This window comes from Periophthalmus magnuspinnatus, chromosome 8, assembly GCF_009829125.3.
Source record: "Periophthalmus magnuspinnatus isolate fPerMag1 chromosome 8, fPerMag1.2.pri, whole genome shotgun sequence".
NCBI classification, from domain to species: Eukaryota; Metazoa; Chordata; class Actinopteri; order Gobiiformes; family Gobiidae; genus Periophthalmus; species Periophthalmus magnuspinnatus.
The window spans coordinates 9,419,944-9,439,571 of NC_047133.1; the positions used below are offsets into that span (position 1 = coordinate 9,419,944).

Here is a 19,628-nt window from a genome sequence, read left to right on the forward strand (position 1 = left end):
GTAAGTTAGATGTTTTTTTTTCTCACTAACACTGTGCAGTTTAAAGCTATTATTGTATGATGAAGTATCTGTATATATTTTTTTTTCATGTAGGAAAGTAACTTCATTCCAGTGGTGGAAGAAATTGTCAATTTTGTTACTTAAGTAAAAGTACAGATACTGGAGCAAGAAAGTGCTCATGTAAAAGTAAAAGTATCACAAGAAAAAACACAAAAACTTAAGTAAAAGTATTAAAATACCTGTTTGAAAATGTACTTAAAGAGTAAAAAGTAAAAGTATTTTGTGCAGATTTTCAGATCTAATAAAGCTTCAAATGGAGTGATTTTGGTAAAAATTTGTGCTGAATTTTGTTCAACAGTATAATCAATATTTTTTTCTAGCTGTTTTTATTTATTTATTTTATTTTCAGCAGTTCAGCAGCTCTCAAACAATAATAAAAATACTTTTCTGTCTGTTCTGTTGAAAAATGTAGTGGAGTAGAAAGCATAGATACTTGCTCTCAAATATAGTGAAGTAAAAACTATGCAATTTAAAATTTACAGGTACCTAATATTTTTACTTAAGTACAGTACTTTTACTACTTTTAGTACTACTTTTACTTTGTTGAGTTGCACCACTGCTGTATTCCTGATAGCACCAAGTGAAAAAGTAACTGTACCAGAATACAGTTACTCCAAATTATTATATGATAGGTATATTTGGTACGTGTTACTTCATACTACTACAATCAGAAACTCTGTGTCTTGCCCCGTCTGGGAGTCTGACGTCATCACGGTCTAGAATCTGAAAACCAAAGGCTGAGTACAAAATCCTTCTGACTTTGAAAATTTGAAGAAGTGGATTAACCCAAACAGTTAAGTTAGTCCAGTCCAGATTGAGTCATTTATCTGCCTCCTCCTGCGTCTGCCCTGACCAAGATGGCGTCCGATAGGAATCTAGCGTGGACACGGGGAGGTCTGTTACAGTTTGTTGTGGAGCGGCGCAAACAGGCCCATCTCCTCTTTAATGGAGGGTCTGATTTATGAGGCTGTCAGCGCCGGACAGGATCATTCTTCAGTCATAACGGGACGTCCCAGCGCCTGCACAGACAGGGCCAAATGAGGCTCTGGCTGATCCCCAAATGGGTCTGAACCGGGACTGGACTGGGTCTGTGCTGGGTTGCGTTCACTTTCTAGATGTCATAATTTGAGATGGAGAGCAGAACGTCGAATCTTATCATTATTTTGGGGGGATTGGCTCCACAAACCTGTAATATTAATGTCATGGCTTCAATCAGAGATCCAATTTTGGGCCGTTGTACTAATCATCTTGGTGGGCCAGACATATTGTCTGATGAAAAATGCCCTTTACCCTGCGTCAGTCCACAGGCTGAATAATGGCACCCTTTTATTTGATAAAACTAAACTAATTTGTAATCTGGCATTTCCATCCAACTTTTGTCTTCCGCTTAGCCAGGGCTGGGTCGCAAGGGCAGCAGTCTAAGCAGGGACTCCCAGACCTCCCTTGCCCCAGACACTTCCTCCAGCTCCTCCAGTGGGACCCCAAGGTGCTCCTTCAGCATGTCCAGTGGCTTCCCCGGGGCTTTCTCCTGGTGGGACATACCGAGAATGCCTCCCCAGAGAAAGGTCCAGGTGGGATCCAGAACAGATGCCCAAGTCCTGTCAGCTGACTCCTCTCGACATGGAGGAGCAGCGACTCTACTCCAGGTTTCTTCCATTTAACTGAGCTCCTCACCCTATTTCTAAGGGACTGCCCAGACACCCTGCGGAGGAAACTCAATTAACCACTTGTGTCCATCTTGCCTTTTCAGTCTTTACCCAAAGCTCTAGATTTACCAGTTTACGTTCCTGACATGTAAACTGCTAATTCCACCTGAAAATTCTGACCTGTCTCGAGCTCAGTTTTACGAGTTTTTGAAAGTTGTGATGTCACCTGAACATCAACAATCAGCAAACTGCAAAGGCTGACATTTTTTAAGTTCCATAATTTCCTTGAGCAAAAAAACAAAACAAAACACGGAAGAGCATTGTATTCAAGGGGGGAAAAAAAAATTATTTCGTAATTACAACTTTTTTTCCTCGTAATTATGAGATATAACTTTATAACTTTACAATTGATTTCAGTGTATGTGGGACAGCGTTAACAGCAAAATGACAACGTTAACTGATGTATTGCACTTTTATCATCGCATTGGAATAACGCACAGTGAAATTCAGGCTGTTCTCCAAGAAGATGACTATAACATGAGCTTTTTAACTGCGGCGATGCCTTAAAGATTTGGGATTGTTCAGGAGCACAGCCTGTACGGACAACTTCGGGATCACTTTGTTTTTACTGGAGCAACTGGAACATTACAAGATGCTTCAGGGATAGAGGTTAGTTTCCTTAAAATGCTTCAGTTCGGACCCGTGATGTTGCAGAGGACCAAGCGACAACTTACTGGGACTTTCGATCCAGAAGGGGTAGCGCTGAGGTCACGCCACTGTTTCAGGAAAAGTACCGAGCTTCTCACGGCATGTAGACCCTCTCCCTGATGGTAATTTGGTTCCACGCCTTCTCAACAAACAGCATTCCAAAAGCTGCTGTCGGCTATTTCATTAATGAAGTGAATGAGAGACAAGGAACTCCTGCAAGAATAAGGTCAGACATGGGCCCAGAGAACCGCGTAATGAGCCAACTGCAAAAGTTTGTGAGAAGCAGCCCTGAAGACAACTTTCACGATTTCTGCTACATCACTGCATCTAGTAACCACGACTGAAGGAACGAGCAGAGGTGGAGATTCTTATGAAAGCAGCATGCACGGTACTGGATGGATGATGTTAAACTTTCGAAGGACCATGATCAATTCTCCGGGGACTTCCTAGACAAGAATCTCCTTCAGTTTCCATGGTGTGGAAATTATAAAAGTAAACTCTGCTTCTCCAGGGTAATAAAATAACCTCTTTGTATAAATGACTCATTGTAGTTTAAGCAATTTTGATGTTCTTTGTAAATTCCTAGCATTATAACTGACAGTACAGATTGGGATGGTTTTTATATTTGAGCAATTTATGTATATTTCATTATTATTTGGTTATTTTAATAGGTCCAATAGGTTTATACATGTGTTTGCATTAGCTATCACATAAAATATGGCAACCGGTAGTGTATTTGTCATGTGACTGGTAAAAAAATTATTTAAGCTTTTTAATAAAGGGCTCATATTACTCTATTTTCTGATTTATGTTATAATCAAAAACAGACCTGGAGTTGTGTTTTGCTTCATTCACACATGTTTTAACACACAAATCCTGCATATTTAGGCTAAGTTCTTCTTGTGATGTCATATAGTAATACAGGAAGTGCTTCTCTGTGTTTTTAAACTCCATACACCTTCACTAGAATCATTTGAATAATTTCAGCCGTGGAATTGCCAATCTAAACATAAAGGTAAAAGATGTAGATGCTAACTGAAAACTACTGCTTCATGACATCACAAGGTGGAACAGAGCATTTTGAGCTTTGGGCATGCAAACATTTATAACATGTCTTAAAGCTCACAAGAGTCAAAAGTGCAATATAGACCTTTAAGCTTAAAATATATATGAGCAGTTTATGCATATTTCCTTAGATATTACAATTCACACTTATAAGTTGGTAATAAAAAAATATGTAGGCGTAAATAATGCAGCTCATAACACATCCTGTAAAAGATGCACAATCTTTATTACAAATATTTTGCTGAACCCGTTTCCTCATTTTGGCTAAAAACGTAGGAAATATATTATCCAGCCTTTGCCTCTATTAACCACTAGGTGTCGGTGACCACAAAAGTCATAATTATGAAAAAAATTATCTCATATTTACGAAACCTATCCCGTAATTACAAGAAATAATGTCCTAATTATGGGATACATTATTCCTCCCTTGAACAAAACGCTCTTCCGTACAAGAACATACCCTGTAGCTTGGATCATGTTCTGAAGTGTGATTCTTGTATTAGTTTGTCAGTTCTGGTTTCAGTTGTTTTGTCAATTCTTCAGGACTCTTTTAAAATGTGAACTCTGAACAGAATCTTTTTGTTCTGTCTCGAGAGGGTCTGGAGGAGCCGGGCTGAGGATTAAGTCAGTCAAAACATCATTCACAATTTGGTCCATGCTCCAGCTCTTTTACCACAGCTCAGAATGAGAAGTGTGGGTGGTACGGCTGTCAAAAAATATAAAACGTACCTAGACATTGATCAATAGACTAGTTTTGGAATTGTCAGGACTAGTATTTTTATATCTTTATGTTCTATTGTCTATTTTTTAAACAATATCAATACTAATGCAGTTGTCCCTCACTATATCGCGGTTCACCTTTCGCGGTCTTGCTGTTTCTCAGATTTTTTTAGTGTGATTTTGCATGCTTTTTTTACATCGTATGAACGTGCATTGTGTTCTGCGTCCTGAGTGGCTAAGGGATTGTAGAGCAAGTCTCCTCTGTGCCGTTTCTCCTGTACAGTACAGAATGTGTTCAGACAAATTTACATAAATGTTGGCTCGCGGTGTGACTCTGAAGTGCTGTATGTTTGCAAGTTTTCTCCCCGCCAAAACCCACAACGTCGATGAAACGTTCTGCACCGACAAAGGCGCCTACGAAGGTTTGAACTTTGAGAGTGTTTAAACGAGAGAGAAATGTGAGGAATTGTTAAGTTAAGTTATGTTTTAAGAAAAGTGTATAAAGTGTGTGGTGAGGGATTTGACAGCCTTAAAACATATATAATTGTAAAAAATAAAGCTGACTACTCTGCGGATTTTGCATATTGCGGGTTATTTTTAGAGCGTAACCGCCGCGATAAACGATGGACCAGTTAAGCGGGAATCCCATTCATTTCGATGGAGAATTTGGGAAATGTTTTGCTACTAAAATCTGATATAAAGTTCATTTGTGTAAACCTTTCATGTGACCAACAAATCAACACTACACTGATTCTCTGGAGGCTTTAAAACATCTCTCTCTACTCCCTATAGAACTTATTTGCTGTCAAAATCGGCATCCCCACGCAAAATAATACAACCCAAATTACAATGGTGGTGCTCCCGGGGCAACTTACGGAATAAGGTGAATAGGGCATGTGGTGAAGTGTCTTGCCTAAGACACAACAACACTGTGGCATATGGTATTCCCAGTGCTCCCCTACTACCCAGACCTATCCTTCCTTAGCTTCCAAGATCCAGCTGGAATTGAGAAGCAGGTAAAGGCAAATTGTTATGTGGCATCGAAATCAGTATTGAGTATGAAGCAATTTTCTCAACATTTTTGCCTTTTTTTTTCTGGTGTATGATTTAATGTACATAACAGTGAACAAAATGACCACTTTAATCTTTTATTGAGTGTAATGCACCGTGACACTACCACCCTCCATACTCTGCTCCACCCTGCGCCCTCTGCTGGGTCCTCTCTGTACACACTCCTCTTTGTGCTCCCGTCTGCCACTCCGAACCAAAACAGACAAGAAATCAAAGGGCTCCTCCTCACCACTGCCACTTACATCACTCCCATGAGCCTTTGCAGCGCTAACACGACGCCGCGCGGGTCGATAGCCGTTAGCACACCTGCCGCTAGTCACTATCCACAAATCTATCTGTAATGAAAAGCCGCCAAAAGATCCACGGCTCCCGGGCCAAACCTGTCTGCAGGAATGAGAGCTGCTGCTAAATGCGCTTTGAATCAGGGCTTGGGAGAAGACAGGATTTTTAATGTAGTTTTTATATATCTTGTTATTTTCTCATTTTGCAGTGTTTAAACGCGTAAATATTTGTTATCAATGTTAGCTCTATAACCTCACTTAGATTGTTATGACGGTGTTAGACTTTTTAGGGAGAGAAAAACAGAACAAGTTCATTTTAAACGGTTTGCAGTGGACCAAAGTTTATCCTCATCTACTTTATGCATTCTGAGCATCCTCATTATTCACAGTGATGAGTTTATAAGTGCTTTTCTCAGTTCTCAGAGATCAGTGCATAGTTTTTAGTCACTGTTAACAATAATGTGCAACAACTAGCATGCTAACACTTCCTGATTACCACAATAAAAGCCTTTATACTTAAATGCAGACAGTAGACAGATGATGACAGATTGTATAAGAAGCTCTTGAGGTCAAAATATCAGGTTCAGGTCCTTTAAGATGTAAATATGTCATGAGGGTATTATGTTTTTGTTTTTTTAATTATATAGTTTTCTCTGGGGATATTTCCTTTCTTTGTTTTTGATAACTGTTATTGTGCTGGTCGGCTGCCTGTCTGTAACAAAACAAAGTTCCTATTGTTGATGAATAAAAGTAATTATGATTTTTATTGATCCATGAGGCAAGTGGTTTCCAAGCAAGTGACTATCTCTCCTCTCCTCACTTTCTCTTTCTCTTCTTGTACTTCTCCTTCTCTTTAACTTTCTAATCTACTGTTCTCACTTCCCTCTCCCTCCCTCTCTACCCCTCTTTTTTTTCTCTCTCCTTCCCTCCCTCTGTCTCCCTCCTCCGCTCTCTCATGATACTTTTGTAGAGAGGGGTCCTGGCTCTCCCTCTTCTCTTTCCCTCCTCCTCTCCTTCTCTCTCTCTCAAATGAAATGCATTCGCTCTTGTAGAGAGGGTTACTGGCTGCCCTTTCTCTCCTTCCTTTCTCCCTAGCTCTCCCTCCTCCCTCTCTCCCTCCCCCTCTCTCTTATATTTTGCTCTTGTGGAGAGGGTGTCTGGCTCTCGTTCCCTTTCCTCTCTCTCTATCTCTCCCCATCTTTTTCTCGTCTCCCTCCCTCTCTCCCTCTCTCTCATATGATGCTCTTGTGGAGAGGCGTCCTGGCTCTCCCCTCTCTTTCTCTCTCCCCCTCTCCCCCTCTCTCCCTCTCTCTCATATGTTGCTCTTGTGGAGAGGCGTCCTGGCTCAGACTCAGTGACATATGTCTAAGTCCAGCTCGCCGCAGGAAGTAGCTTGGACTCACTTCCTGTTCTGGTTGACGTCACATGATCGCACGCAGCTCCTATACAACCGGGATTATCACTAAGACTCAGGAATCGTGTTTTTACACATTCTATAAATAGGACAGAGGCTACTATTGCTTACGTCCTCGTGTCCTTGATCAAGACTTTTCACCTCAGGAAAAAGAGCCTGGACTCTTCCACAGTATAGCATTAATCTCAAACATTTTAATTGCTTTATATACTTTTAAAATGCATTCTTACTGTGAACAGACTCACCTCTCCATAAATCTGACCTATGACCTGCACTGGTGGTTTGTCTCTATGGAGATAGACATGTTGTATGTTATACTGTGGAACATTTCAGGCTGAGCGATAACATCTCCATGGAGACAAGAATGGCAAATTGTCCACCAGAAAAAAGACATATAAAAAGATATTGCACCTTTAAATACTGTACAGAAGTGTGCTTATTGTAAATGATTCATGATCTATAGAAAACATCACACTGTTTTTATTTAAAGCAGACGTCTTGTGCTTGTGTCGCTCTATAGTTATAATCGATGACACCTGTGGATCATTACGTTATAATTTGCACATTTTAAATCAACAATATTCATCTATAATGACTTAATAAAAGAAGCTAGTCCGTGTTCCATGTTGCAGGTTTTTTTTTCCTTTGTACCAAAATTACGCTGCTGAATCCTACGCATGTCGGGCCTGGTTGGTAATTGGATGGGAGACCGGTGGCAATCCCAGGTGTCAGAGAAGGGCACCAGTGACAAAAACTGATGTTGTGTCCTTTGGCAAGACACTTCACTCACGTTGCGTTGTATGAATATGGTGTGTGTGTGTGACTGGTGCAGATTGGCAGATGTGGCTACTATAGTATCTTACACCCAAAAGTGTGGAGTGAATGAATAATGCTGTAAAGCGTCTCTGAGTGTCAAAAAACAGCCATATAAATCTGATGTATTATTATTTCTCATTATAAGAAGTGTTTACTCTGGATCCCAGTATATAGCCACAGGAATTCAATTTATTTTTATAAGGCCCAAAATCACAAGAGCAGTCGTCTCGAAGGGCCGAACAAGAGTGTTGATTTAACCAACAGAAAGTTAGAAAATCAAAGGATAAGGTGAAGGGAAGGGAGAATGAGCTCACTATTCAATTTTTATCGCCGTATTGGACTGTTCTTTAAAGGTTATGCAGGTTATGGAGGCAATATTATGAGTGTCAGTGGCAAATAATGACATTTTCGTCTGTAAAAGCTCAAAACACAACTAAAATGCTACCGCTTAATAACAAATATAAAAGTCTACAACTCTTTTTAATATTTAGTTTGTGCCTGACTCTAAAACACGAAAATCAAGTCAACAGTGCAAAAGCTGTTAGTGAACAGTTATTTAAGCAAAGGGACACTGCAGACACACTCACACGTATCACTGACACTGAGTCTGTGTGTTGAGGAGATTAATTATTGTGGGTGAAGTGTCCTTTATTTCTCCCTGTGGTTAACTAACAAGCTAGCTAAGCTCTGCACGATCACAGCAACAATGGAGAAACTAATCGCAGCTTCCATGTTGATGTACAAAGCTAATTTGATCTAAAAAACAGCTCAAAAACGTGGCCAAAAAAGCAAAAAAAACACTTTTTGTCTCTTAAAGATCCCATATTACGCTATTTTCTGATCTATGTTATACAGTAATGTTCTTTACCTCCTCAAAAACATATCTTGAGTCGTGTTTTGTTTCATTTACACATGTTTAACACACAAACCCTGCATATTTAGGTGTTAAGTTCTTCAGTTCAAACCAAAAACACTCTGTTCCACCTTGTGATGTCATCATGTGGTAATACAGGAAGTGCTCCACTGTGTTTTTAAACTCGATGCACCTTCACTAGAATAATTTGGATGATTTCAGCCCTGGAATTCTGTTCTCTCTACTGCAAAAGCTAGTTGTTAACGTGAAAACTACCTACATCATGACATCACAAGGTGGAACAGAGCATTTTAAGCTTTGGAGATGTAGACAGACTAATAATGTGAATGCAACAAAAAAACACAACTCCGGGTATGTTTTTGAGAAGCTAACAGTGTTATAATATGGTTTAAAGCCCACAAGAGTCAATTTTGTGTAATCTAGGACCTTTAAAGTGCCCATAGCTCTGCCTCGGTGCCTCTCAGTGGGAATGTTGAGGGTCATTTTTCAAATAAAATGATGCCACTGCCTCTGTATAACCTCTGTAATGAAACCTGACTGAATATCTGACCAAACATACTGCGATATTCCACATCCCTATACAATAATTCCCCCCTCCCTCCTGTATGTCCAGCTGCTATTTGAGAGCATTGTCCCTTCTAAATCCCACTGAAATATGTCTGCTTCTCTGGCATACATCCTCGTGGTATGTAAACAGCTGGCCTCGGAGATAATCATTGTATTAGGCCTTAGTCTTACTCAACTGTGACCACGTTCGCTAATCTCCAATCGTTCAAATGGCACGATATTTCACGTTTTTGGGGCTATCGTTGTCGGCTAAAATGTCATAAACTAAAAAGTGGGAGTCGCGTACAAGCGCAGAGGGGTTTGGTCCATAGATTTGAGTCGTTGAGCGATGTTTTTGTTCAGTTTTGCAGCGTAATCTTGTGGAGCTCAGCGTGGTGTAATCTGCTTTGTAGTTCAAACCCGTACATGCATAAATATCAGTTCGTTATGTGACATTTACTGTAGCAGACAGGGACATGAGGATATAATAGGGACTTAACAAACACAATAGTGACAGTCTGCTGGAGTTATGCAAATTGAAGACTTGTGTTACATGTTATTCCGCTGTTCTGGGGTTGTCAGGAGTGTCTAAAATCTGATTATAATTGATGCTAAAGCTAGTATTGAAACTAGATACTCATTTGAGCAGGTGTCGATACTGAAAAGTCACATTCACAGGACAGAAATGTACCTGTACTGAATAGCTTTACCAAGATTTTGAGTTGTATCAGAACAAGTATAAGACACATAGACTAGTAAACGCCCCTGAACTACTATGGAACCTACCTGTACGACTGAGAGATTGCACAGATATAAAGCCACATGGGAATATAAAAGAGAGTACAATTTAATGCTGAAAATCACATTGTATTGTCAAAAAGAGTGTTTTTATTATCTTCTTGGTATCAGAATTGGTATTGAGTATTGAGTCCATGCCTTAGTATCGATATCGGGTTTGAAATTTTATGTTTATGTTTTATCATGTAATTGTTTACTGCTATATAGAAATTTACACATTCCTTTCTGGACTCTAAACCCTTTTGGAAGCGCCTTAAGGACAGGGGTTGAAAATGAGCACTTATACACAATGAGCACAATACATCTGGTCTAATGCAATGTTACTTAAATAAACAAAATTTTATAAATGATTAACAAATAATAAAAAAGATAAATAAATAAAACATCACATTGGAATAAAATTACCTTATTTTTTATCTTAATTTGAGAAATTTTGTTTTGTTTTAGTAGGATCCCCGTTACCTCCCCATTTAAAGTCTGACCAAACTCTTTCTATGGTCTTCTTCAACAAAATACGTATAGAAAAGTCATAGAAACAAGTAGGTGACGACTTCCGTGTAAAGAAAGAGCACCTTTAAATGACAACACATGAGATACTATGGAAAGTGTTCTCAGCCCTAAGACAGTAAAGCTGTACAGTAATTAAGACTGATTAAATTGTATGTGCAGCTTTTCATCGTTCTATAATGTACAAAATAAATATGTTGTGAATGTGTCTTACTCAGACCTTGCACTTTGAGCTGTGAAGACAAATTGAAAAAAAAAAATCCTAGCGATTTTTAAATATAGCACTATAGATAAATAAATAAAAATAAATAAATAAATGAATAAATAATCTATTTCTGGATATATAACAGCATCTATAAATACACTGTAAGGCACATTGCCAGCTCAGTCCTTGTTATCTTGGCCTACATTATCAGAGGTATAATACTCCCTACAATGGAAGAGGTTGAGGGTTCATTTGTCTGGGAGCTGAGTAATGTACTGATATACATTAACCACTACTTCTACAACAAAATTGTGAATATTCATTTTTTTGTATCTGGCAGAAAAGCTAAAAACAAAACAAAGTTCTTGCTATCTTTATTATTGCCAGAATTGACCATAAAGGAGTACAGTAGTCTTCCTTCCGCTCTCAGATCATAATTAGCAAAGCGCAGGCTGTTACATCATCAGGAAGAGCGGTTTGTTTAGCTCTGAAGCGCTAACACATGTAATACAATGCAACACATGATCTCAGCCCAGCGGCATACAGTTATGTCAGCCTGTTTCATGAGATATGGTCTTCTGTTATATTTTGGACAAAGCACCAAGCAAGACCTGGATTTGGTGTCATTTGGTTTCATTAAAGAAGACTAATTGTGCATGTGTCTGCTATTTAGTTATAATCTATGACACGTGTGGATCATTATGGTGTAATTTGGACATTTTAAATCGCAATATTCATCTAAAACGACTTAATAAAAGAAACAAGTTCGAAAACTGCGGTGCCCAGTGGGAGCTGACGTCGCCGTAAATGTCATCGCAACAAAGAGCCGTGTAGCTGTCGGCACCTCTGATGCATATCTGAAGATCACACTAACGAGTACCAAAGTGACTACATGTATCACTAATTAAGAAAATAAAATTGGAAAACAAAGTAAGAGCAGGGTTGTGGGCGCATGCCGGTAAAAACAGGGGTTAATCGGCAAAATGGCATCTTGAAAATACGCTAAAGATAAAGATTGCTCAAACATACTCGAATCGCCCCAACTACTACTTCGGGTGAGTAAATGTCCACTGTCTCCATGGAGATTGCCTATAATGGTCCACAGTATGGCATTATACGTATCTATTACTATGGAGTCAAGAAAGTGATGCTGCTAGGCCAAGTTACAGTTGTCAGATCTGCGGAGAGGCAACCCTGCTCACAATAAAAATGCTTTGTTTTTCAAGATATTTCCAAGCAATAAAAACATCTGTAACTCAATAGCTGCAAATAGGTTCATTTAGTGCCATAAAGGGGGACAAGTGGGACACTCCTGGCAAAGAAATAATATTACCATGGAGACACAGCATAGTCCTCATAGAAAAGGTACATCGTGGACTTTTAACAGAATTAAAATACTATAAAAATACCTATAATATAAAAAATTAAAGCTATAAATGGGCTACTCAAACTAAGATGATTATTGCGTTTATTTTCTTCACAATTTCGATGAGAATCAGTCCCCGTATTATCACGTATGAACCTTTTGACTAGCGTCGTTGTGAAGTGAACATCAACAGTTAATAATAAGAGAACAAAATAACCTTACATCGCTAACTCATCACTTTTGTCCTTGATGTTTTCCTGTGATCTGACTGTGTTCACTGGTTTGAAGCGTTATCCAGGCTTCTACAGCTCCAGGGGCTGATGGAACACTTTTCTCCCCACTGACCCTGCCTGTCCGTCTCTGGGGAAGAAGCACTCCATTCTCTGCCCCGGGACCAGCTCTAGGTCAGGGGTTCCGTGGTAGTGGGAGACGGCTGATGTATGAAAGGTTTATAGCATTGGACAAAACCGAAACATCCGCTACTCCTCTGTCCGATTGAGTGGTTTTAAAGGTCATGTGCAAAGCGTGATGTTTTGGTTCTGTAGCCTATTCTGAACGCCAGTCAATAATAATAACAGTAATAGACTCTTTAAAAGTTTTCATTTAAATCATGGACTGTATATATAAATGGACAGAGCTAACCTGCTAGCCGCCGCTTTACAAATAGCGAGTGGGCATGGGAGTGACTCGGCTTCATTTGCTCTGGCTCCATTTCAGTTCCCATCGAAAACCTGTCACCCCTCTGTCTGTAATGTCACAACTTTGTCCCTAAGTATGTGAGTTCCTGTGTTCCCCCAGTTGAGTGTGTGTTGAATGCACAAAAGAGCCATCCAGTACTTATACACCAAGAAACATACTATCTATAGATGGTCCTATAAGGGCTTAAACTAAATGTACATACTGTCCGTACAAGGTCATAAATGAATATACCATTAACTGTTTACATGGAGGTAGAATATGTCGCTAACATATGCTTGCCGTCACTAAAAAGATGTATTATAAAACCTCTTGTCAACCGGAAGATCAATACCCTTATCATGTTACCGATGTAGCAGATTCCAGTGCCAGTGTCCATTCTTAAAATAAGCATGTTTCTCATTCTTACAGAGAAACACATTCATCTCAATGTTGTAACAGTATTCAACACCAGGTTTAAGAGTAAAGTAATGTGATAGGTTCACACATGAAGCAAAAAAAAAAAAATCATGCTTTCAAGATAGGAACATTAATAACAGATCAATTTGGTTTTGTTTCCCTAACGTCGCTCTCCTGGTAACGTTTGCTTGACCGCGTTGCCAAACCAGCAGCGCGGGTATAACCTGTGTAAAGAAGTGGACTAAGTGAGTGTGGCGTCACCCACAGAGTTCGGCTCCAGTCAAATGAAGCTCATCGAGGTTAGCGGTTATAGGGGTGAATTTGAAGCCGAGTTTGGAATTCTGAATGTGAGTATCATAGCAACAAAAGATCCAGAGCAAAGATATTGAAGGTAATGCTTAGCAACGCTGTCAATCAAACCTGTTGCTAACACGCGACCTCTGGGTAACAAGGTGCCTGATTTGTCTGTTATTAATGTTCATATCTTGATTTACAGACACAATAGCAAAATATACTATATTTAAGACTACTATACTAGGATCGTGTAGAGTGGGTTTCTTTTATGTTTTTATATCGAGCACATATAGCAGGTACACTTAAAGCACATTTCACAAGTTAGTCCTTATATAATACGAACATCTTAACACCAAAATGATGAGCCTGACAGCAGCAGTTACAGAGAGAGGGGTGATTACAACTTCAAGAGGGTAAATGAGAAAGGGAAATAACTAAAACATGGCTAAAAGCTCTGAAAAGTCGATTTTGCATAATAGGTCCGCTTTAATGGGTCTATAGATTTGTCTCTGCCGGCTTAATTGTCTGATCTTTGTTAATCTACATCTTTACAGTCGCTCCTCCTCGTGCTTACGGCTCTGTGCTGTTGCTCACGAAGGAGTTGGACTTTGTGGAAATAAGGAGTAAAATGTTGTGGTGAGTGGTACTGAGGTGAATGCAAATGTAGTTTAAAGATGCAGTATTCTTTCAAGTTGAAAATCGCAATTGATCAGTATGAGTTACTCCTGTTCTCATGTATGACCATTCTGCAACTTGTCTACATCTTAAACCAGTGGTGTACAAACTTTTTTCACCGAGGGCCACATGCTGAAACATATTTGAAGCTGAGGGCCACAGATCAGTGTCGATATAACGAGTCAAATGATGCATTTAACACAGGTTTGACAGAGACATTGTACCTTTAATAAAACTTGGAAGATTATTTTTAGGTCTGTGTCAGAATGCAATGTGATGTTATTCAGATTATAGAGGTAGCATCTCTTCAGTTTGTAGTAAAAAAAATACTTCCTGATCAATTGGGCCAGTTTAGGAGGAGGAATGAGGGCCAACAAAAATTGGTTTGAGGGCCGCATTTGGCCCCGGGGCCGTAGTTTGGACAACCCTGTCTTAGACTGTATGTATAAATGGACGTAGCTAACCTGCTAGCCGCTTCATTCCAATAAGAACTGAGCATGGGCTGCACTTCCGGCTGTAACTGCTGCTCTCAGGCTCATCATTTTGGTCTTAAAATATTCGTATTAACCTGCTCTACATGGTCTTGGTATTTTTATTCTGATGTGTCCATAAATCAAGATAAGAACATTAATAACAGACAAATCAGGCGCTTTCTTTCTCTGAGGTCATTCCCTCTAGCATTAGCAACAGGTTTGATTGACAGCATTGCTAATATGGGACTCGGCTCCAATTTCGCCCCCATAACTGCTAGCCTCGATAAGCTTCATTTGACCAAAGCCGAAAGCTATAGGTGACGTCACACTTGCCACTGGTTTGATCACGTGATTTTCCATCTATAAAACAACTGTTCTGATATTATAGGAGGACAAGGCTGCATTTGTCTTATAATATGATGATTTAAAAGGACTTTGAAAACCATGTCATAACCTCTTTAAAATCTCATCTCTATTTCTACACATTTTGTCTTGACGCTCTTTACAGTCCATGTTGAATAATGAGCTCAGTGACATGAAATAAATACAAATCCAATTAAATGTTATGTTCCTTCACTGAGACTTTGTGCTTATTGCTATCAGTTTAATTCTCATGTAATCCCGTCGCTGTGTCTATAAAGAGGGAATGTAAAATCTAATGTGTTCGTAAAGGGATTAAAGTCCCGCCCCGGGCACATGTTATATCACTCATGCCATAAAAGGATGGAGATTCATGTGCTGCTATATGACTGCCTTTAATCATCGACTCAGAGTGGTGAGACGTGCTTTTGTGGGGCGAAGAAGTCCTGCTTAGGCCTGGTTTAGTCCTGCTTTAATCCGGGTTTAGTCCTTCTTTAATTACGCTTTAGTCCTGGTTTCCTTTGAGTTTTATGGTTAGAAGAAGTCCTGCTTAGTCCTAATTTAGTCCTGATTTAGTACTGGTTAGTCATGTTTTAGTCAGTCCTGGGTTAATCTGGTTTAGTTTTAGTGTCAGTCTCGAGTTAGTCTGGTTTAGTTTTCGTTTCAATCCTGGGTTAGTCTGATTTAGTTTTGGTCCTGGTTTAGGCTTGATTAAGTTTAAGTTTCAGTCCGGGTTCAGTCCTGGTTTAGTCCTGGTACAGTCCTGGTTTACTCCTGGTTTAGTCCCGGTTTAGTCCCGGTTTATTCCCGGTTTATTCCCGGTTTATTCCCGGTTTAGTCTTGGTTTCCTTTGAGTTTTATGGTTAGAAGTCCTGCTTAGTCCTAGTTTAGTTAGTAAATGTGGTTTAGTTTGGTAAAAATTCCTGTTTAGTCCATTTTCCAAAGCAACACTGATTATTGTATATTTCCTATTGTTGCCAAACTATTTTTTACATTATTCTTTTCTTTTATTCATTCATAAACAAGACATAGACAAGACAAGACAGCCAACGACACAACAGCACTATGGAAACATCATTTTAATATAGGACCCATGGTTTGAAGCGGTGCAGTTTTACATATTTTGATACACCTGCTTCAGAATCCTTTTGAATGTGTTCAGACTACAGTACCCTCAGTGTATTGTGTATATGGACTGAGCTCTTGTCTTGACTGTTAAGGTTTTTTCTCTCTGGGTTTTGTCCCTTAGGGTTTCTCTCTCTCACCTTCAGAGCATGACTCTACTGTGTCTCTGCGCTTTGGTACCTCACATCAGCCTCCTGTCAACCATGAAGGAGACAGACCCTTTGCTCCCACAACCCCTAAAAAAACAGCACTGTAAAAAAGAGGAGAAAAAAAGAATATATAAAGAATGTATATGCATGTGTTAAATGTAAAGTCAGTGTTGGATTGTCTTCAGATGTGAATTTAAGAAGTTCAAATCGGTTATTGACCTCACTTATTAAAAATTGCAATGTCTCCCAACAAAGAAAAAAAAAATATATTACATTACGCTAATGCAGTTTTACATACATGATACCCACACAGTAATACATCTAGGTACAGAGATCATATTGGATGGATGAAGATAAAGGATCTGTATGTATGAACCCGTGGCTTTCTGAGTGAAGTTTGCATTTTCTCTCCGTGCCTGATTGGGTTTCCTCCAGGCCCTCTCATTTCCCCCATCAACCCAAATCATGCACAGCTAAGGTAGTCTGACCAAAACTAGCAACAGGATCAACGAGTTAGGTCCCTAAGCACCACGCTACGGTGCTCACCGCTCCTGCCGCCTCGCTCAGACTGCACCTGGTCCAGCTGCCACTGCTCTGTCACAGTGGTTTAGTTGTGGTGTGGCACATGAGGACCTCTGGTGTACTGAAGCACTCACCGCCTTTGAAGCTGCACGCGGAAGACCATGTGTTCATCCCATAACTATACATTTATTAAGAGAAAAAGCCAAAAATAGACTTCCAAGACACGTGGTCTGAACTCCTCTCGCTACTTGTAATTATTTTGACCACCGCAGCTACCGACCTGGAGCTACACCACGTGCAGTCTGAGTGTGGGGTCAGGAGATGCCCCAGCCGCATTGAAGGATTGGTCAAATGTAGAGGATGAAGTTCCCTATGGAGTCAATAAATTGTACCTTAACCTTAGTTTATTTATGTTGTCATTTGGTGTTTTGGTTGTCAAGACACGTAATTTCCCCACTGTGGGACTAATAAAGGCATATCTTATCTTATCCAGTCAGAAAGCAGAATAAGATCACAGGCTGCATACAGTTCCTCTATTGATTAGGTCAATAAATGAACATGATATTGGCTATATGCACTAAAACACTTCAATCTGTTCATAGGCTGTTGTTTATAGACTGGTGCATCATTAGTATGTTATATTTCCTCTCCTCACTGTGATATCTCGTGTTTTCCAGGGCGAGGGCTCAAACTTCCTGCAGCTGGGAGCATCCATCGAGCAACAGATTAACGGCATGTTCAAGGTGATGGAGGAGTACAACTGGGACAGCTTCGTGGTCATCACCAGCCTCTACCCGGGATACGAAACCTTTGTGGATTACATCAAGTCCTTCACCGACACCAGCTACTTTCTATGGGAGCTCCAGGACGTTTTGACCTTTGACATGTCGGCGGATGGCCTCAGCGACATCCGGGCTCGACGTTTACTTCAGCAGATCGACGCCCAGGTCTTGCTCGTGTACTGCTCGCACGAAGAGGCGCAGTATCTCTTCGCTATGGCTAAAGAAGCGGGTTTGGTGGGGCCCGGGTACATTTGGATCATTCCTAGTTTAGCGGTGGGGAACCCAGACATTCCTCCTCCGGAAAGTTTTCCCATCGGGCTGATCAGCATCATCACAGATCGATGGAGGATGAGTTTGAGGAAGAGGGTGAGAGATGGAGTGGCCATCGTGGTGAAGGGGGTGCAGAGTTTCAGGAAGCAGAGAGGGTTTATACCTGAAGGACACAGCGACTGCCACAGCCCAGTCAAACCAATGGTCTCTAATGATACGCTGTTCAGGTGAGTGCGGAAGTTGAAAGCATGTTTTGTTTTTTTTTTTTAGAATACTGTGTGTGTTACAGCACTGAGGTGGACTTGTTTCTCTGTAAGAATACGACACATGCTTACTTTAAGATGTCTACACTGGAACCCGCCACTTTGGTTACATGATGCAGCTCTTGTAATACATCTTTTCAGTGACGCAAGCATCTTTTTAAGTGACGCATCCTACCTTCATGTAAACAGTTAACGGTATATCCATTTATGACCTTGTAGGGACAGTGTGTAAAATGAGTTAAGTCCTTACACAGGGTGGCCCAAAAGTTACTGACAGTTGAAAAAAACCCTTTTGTCTCTAAATATTTTTATTTTATTTTTTCAGAGCATTTAGAATGACCCTTCCAACATTAGAATGAGCAAATACAGCGCAGAGGAACGAACCCTCATTGTACAGTGGTACTTTGAGTCACGTGGGTCAAATTCAGAAACTTAGAGTGGTTACCGAGATGCCCCAAACGTAAAAAGGATTAATAAAAGGAATAATAAGTGGTTTTCAAAGACAGGGGGCAGTATTTGATCTCCACAGACTTGACTAGTCCTGATTTCTTCCTGTGGGGCTATGTTAAAGAAAAAGTGTTTGTGAATAAACCTCAGACAAAGGACTTAAAACGTAATATCGAGGATCAAATAAGAGCCATAAGCCCGGAAAGGCATTCAAATATTATGCAAAGTGTGTTGGATCGGGCAATTCAGTGCGAAACCGAAAATGGTGGACACTTGAAATACATTATTTTTATTTTTTCCCCTAGTTTAAGTACTGATAAGTTCAAGTGTAAGTGAACAATTATAACCCTATATATTACCAAAAATTTCAGAAGGTTCAGTTTACCCACTGCTAAAATTTGGTGAGTATAACTTAAGAATTATAGGAGCTATTGAAGATTTAAAAGTGTCAGTGACTTTTGGGCCACCCTGTTGGACCATCCTTCTATAGATAGTACCTTTCTCGGGTTATAAGTACTGGAAAAACTCCCTTGAAGCACAACGCATGTGCCTGCTGTCTATAACTTCATTCATCTGATCAGATAAAACTTCTTTCAACTCTCTACCTAGTCTGCAATCTCTTCCTTCACAATTACAGAAGTGTAATCGTTTAAAGCTCTACTGCTGAACATTTCACCAAAAACAGACGAAAATAGAGCTCAAGATTGCGTTGTCACACCTCATAGAATATTCTTTTAGCATATTTAACATCAGTTCAAGTTTCAGTCCTGGTTCCATCCTGGATAGTCCTTTTTTTAGACTTGGTTTATTTTGAGTTTCAGTCCTGTTTTTTCACTGATTTACGCTTGGTTTGAGTCCTTGTTCTGTACTTATATTTTCCCTGGGTTTATTTACACTTGGTTTGATTGACTCTGAGTCACCCCTCCCTTTGCTCCACATGTGAAGTCACCCCCTTCAGAGCGCTATCACAACACAATCAGCGTGCATCCCGCTAATGAAACTACTGCACATCACATCAGGTTTGTCAAGTTGTTGTGTACAATTTTGTATCATACTTTTGTACATTTAGAGAGAATTGTTGAGTGTAGAGTAGAGT

General features: G+C 39.9%; 1 protein-coding gene across 1 annotated transcript in view; it reads left to right on the top strand.

Moving 5' to 3' along the window:
• grin2ca (glutamate receptor, ionotropic, N-methyl D-aspartate 2Ca) overlaps positions 1-19,628 on the top strand; it is a 125,970-nt gene that overhangs the window by 41,346 nt on the left and 64,996 nt on the right. Inside the window, exon 4 of the mRNA XM_033970925.2 lies at positions 17,448-18,049. Coding sequence (XP_033826816.1) covers positions 17,448-18,049 — 602 coding nt within the window. The remainder of the gene's footprint in view (positions 1-17,447; positions 18,050-19,628) is intronic.